The sequence below is a fragment of the Nuphar pumila genome, chromosome 12 (genome assembly GCF_984573655.1).
Source record: "Nuphar pumila chromosome 12, dmNupPumi1.hap1.1, whole genome shotgun sequence".
In the NCBI taxonomy this organism is placed as follows: domain Eukaryota; kingdom Viridiplantae; phylum Streptophyta; class Magnoliopsida; order Nymphaeales; family Nymphaeaceae; genus Nuphar; species Nuphar pumila.
The window spans coordinates 7710631-7712932 of NC_143260.1; the positions used below are offsets into that span (position 1 = coordinate 7710631).

General features: G+C 44.6%; 1 protein-coding gene across 1 annotated transcript; it reads right to left on the reverse strand.

The window, feature by feature from the left end:
- Positions 1–736: 736 nt before the first annotated feature.
- LOC149819854 (protein SRC2-like) lies at positions 737–1939 on the reverse strand. Its single transcript, XM_089983475.1, has one exon. It carries the CDS (start codon positions 1840–1842, stop codon positions 991–993), a length of 852 nt encoding a protein of 283 aa, XP_089839601.1. The 5' UTR covers positions 1843–1939; the 3' UTR covers positions 737–990.
- Between the last annotated feature and the right edge of the window lie 363 nt (positions 1940–2302).

Genomic DNA, 2302 nt, shown 5'->3' on the forward strand with positions numbered 1-2302 from the left:
AAAGCAATCTCTACGGAAAGGTGCATGTAGGGGTATCTCACAAATATCATCAGCAATATTTTTTGTGATATCTTCAAAAGGGTAATGCATTTAAAAAAAAGTGCTATTTTTAATACTAATTTTTAATAATTTTATATTTTTATATATTCTTTATGAGAACTAAAAATATAAGAAGACTGGGCATCTTCAATACTTTTTTTTGTAATTCCAACCGTGCAAATGTGTTTGGCATAGTGAATTTGCTAGGAATCGACTGTTGGATTATGTATTTTTGATGAAAAAATATGATCTTTGAATACTTCAATATTTATAAAAATTCTAAGCTTTTGATTTTAAAGCATTAAAATTTTTTGCTTATGCATAATGATTCAAAAGAGCTGGTTCCTATAAAACCAAGCATGTATAACACATCCATATGGTGGATTTAAGAAAACAAAAACAAAAACAAAATGGTTCACACAGTAGTTCTCATATTATAGTTATATTTATAACTATATTCATGTTTATATTTATATTTTTTCACATTCCAATTCATTTCCAAATTTTCCAGAAAAAAAGAAAAAGAAAATTAGTATTGATGCAAGATTTTCTGGATTTTAAAATGCTAAAGCCTTTTTTTTAATCATGGAAAACCTTCAAAAGCAAAAAAATGAAAATTATGTCCGAATCGAACCAAACTTATGTCCGATTTCAAAAAATACAAAAAAAATAGGAGGGCTGTGGTGCGTGGAGGGGAAAAGCAGATTTTTTTTAAAGAAAAAAGCAGAAAATATTGGTCTCATGCTTACAATACAGATGCTCACATAAATACAACCCTACCGTGTCCACCCTCACTACATAAGATTCCAAAAAAAATATAAGGGTAAAAATGGAAGAAAAAAGAGCACTCAAGACGTGGAGCTCCTCCCATGGTCTTCTCTTTTCTCTCTCTTTGGAAACAAGATGTAATCTCAAGAAATTCCAAGAAGGAGCAAGATTTCAAGAGATGCGTCATGGATCGTCGATCTTGAGGGATCTCTGCTGTATATTCTGATCGGACGGACTCGAATGAATCTTTGCATCGCTGAAGTTCCTCTTCTGGAAGACCAAACCGCAGAGGCCCGACGTCGTCGTCCCGGCCGGACTTCCCGCGCCGTTACCGTCGTCCTCTTCCTTCTCCGTCTTCCTCTTCATCATCCCGACATCGGTCATCTTCTTCCCGCCGTTAGCGTCACCGTCACCGTCACCGTCACCGTCACCATCGTCAGTCAACCAGCCATTCCATTCCGCCAGAGCTAAGGAGTTCCCCCTCGCCGAACCTCCGCTGGCCGGAGACTCCCCCATGAGATCCCTGTACCCAAATGCTACGTCCGGTCGCCACGTCAGGCTTCCGATCGTGTCCTCGAGGACGATCATCCCGACGTTGAGGACGCCGTGGAATCGGCCGGAGGGGCGCCGGACCTGGAGCGCCGCGAAGCCGGCTCCGCCGCTGGTTCCGGCGGAGAGTAGGTTGGAGACGAGCGCGCGGACGGAGCCGACGAGAGAGTCGAATACGATGCCGACGGCGTATATCTCGACGGAGACGGCCGAGTTCTCGTCGGAGAGGAACGATTCCGGCACGCGGAAGATGAACTTGTCGTTCCACGTCGGGTTCTCGCGGCCGATCCGGTCGACGCGCGTGCTGAGCTTCTTCTCCGGGCAGATGTAGGTGAGGGCGTAGGTTTGCATCTTTCGGAGGCTCCCGACGACGTTCTTGAGCTGCTGCGCCGAGATGAGGTTGATCTCCAGGAGGCGCGTTCGACCCCCTCCGGAATCCGGCCGGCTCCGTCGCCGAAGAATACGATCGCGGACTCCGGGAGCCATTTTGGCGGCAGAGTCCTCCCTTCTGGTCGGTGGCTCTCCAAGAACGCCCCAAAGGAGGCAGAGGGCTCGGAAACAAGAGGGGTTTCGGAGAGAGAGAGTTACGTAGAGCGTAGAGTGGAGGAGCGTAGAGAGAGAGTTGCGTGGTTATATACTGCGGTGTTCGAAATTACTGAAGTAAAACGGATTTCTTGGTCAAGGACGGGAAAGAATCTTGTTCTCTTGCGGTTGAGAGGACGAAAACAGGGTGCAAATGGATCGGGTTTGTTCGGACCTCCGATCTGAACACGTAACTTTACTTCATGATACGGATTCTTAAAATAAGATCTGAAAGTATATTTGGATCAGGTTTGGATTTTATTTTTGGATTTGTATCAAATTTCGATCGGTGCTTTCAACTCAAATCTATGCCTGCATTCAGATTTAGTCCGGTCCATTTGTACTTTCTATATGTGAAAACCAT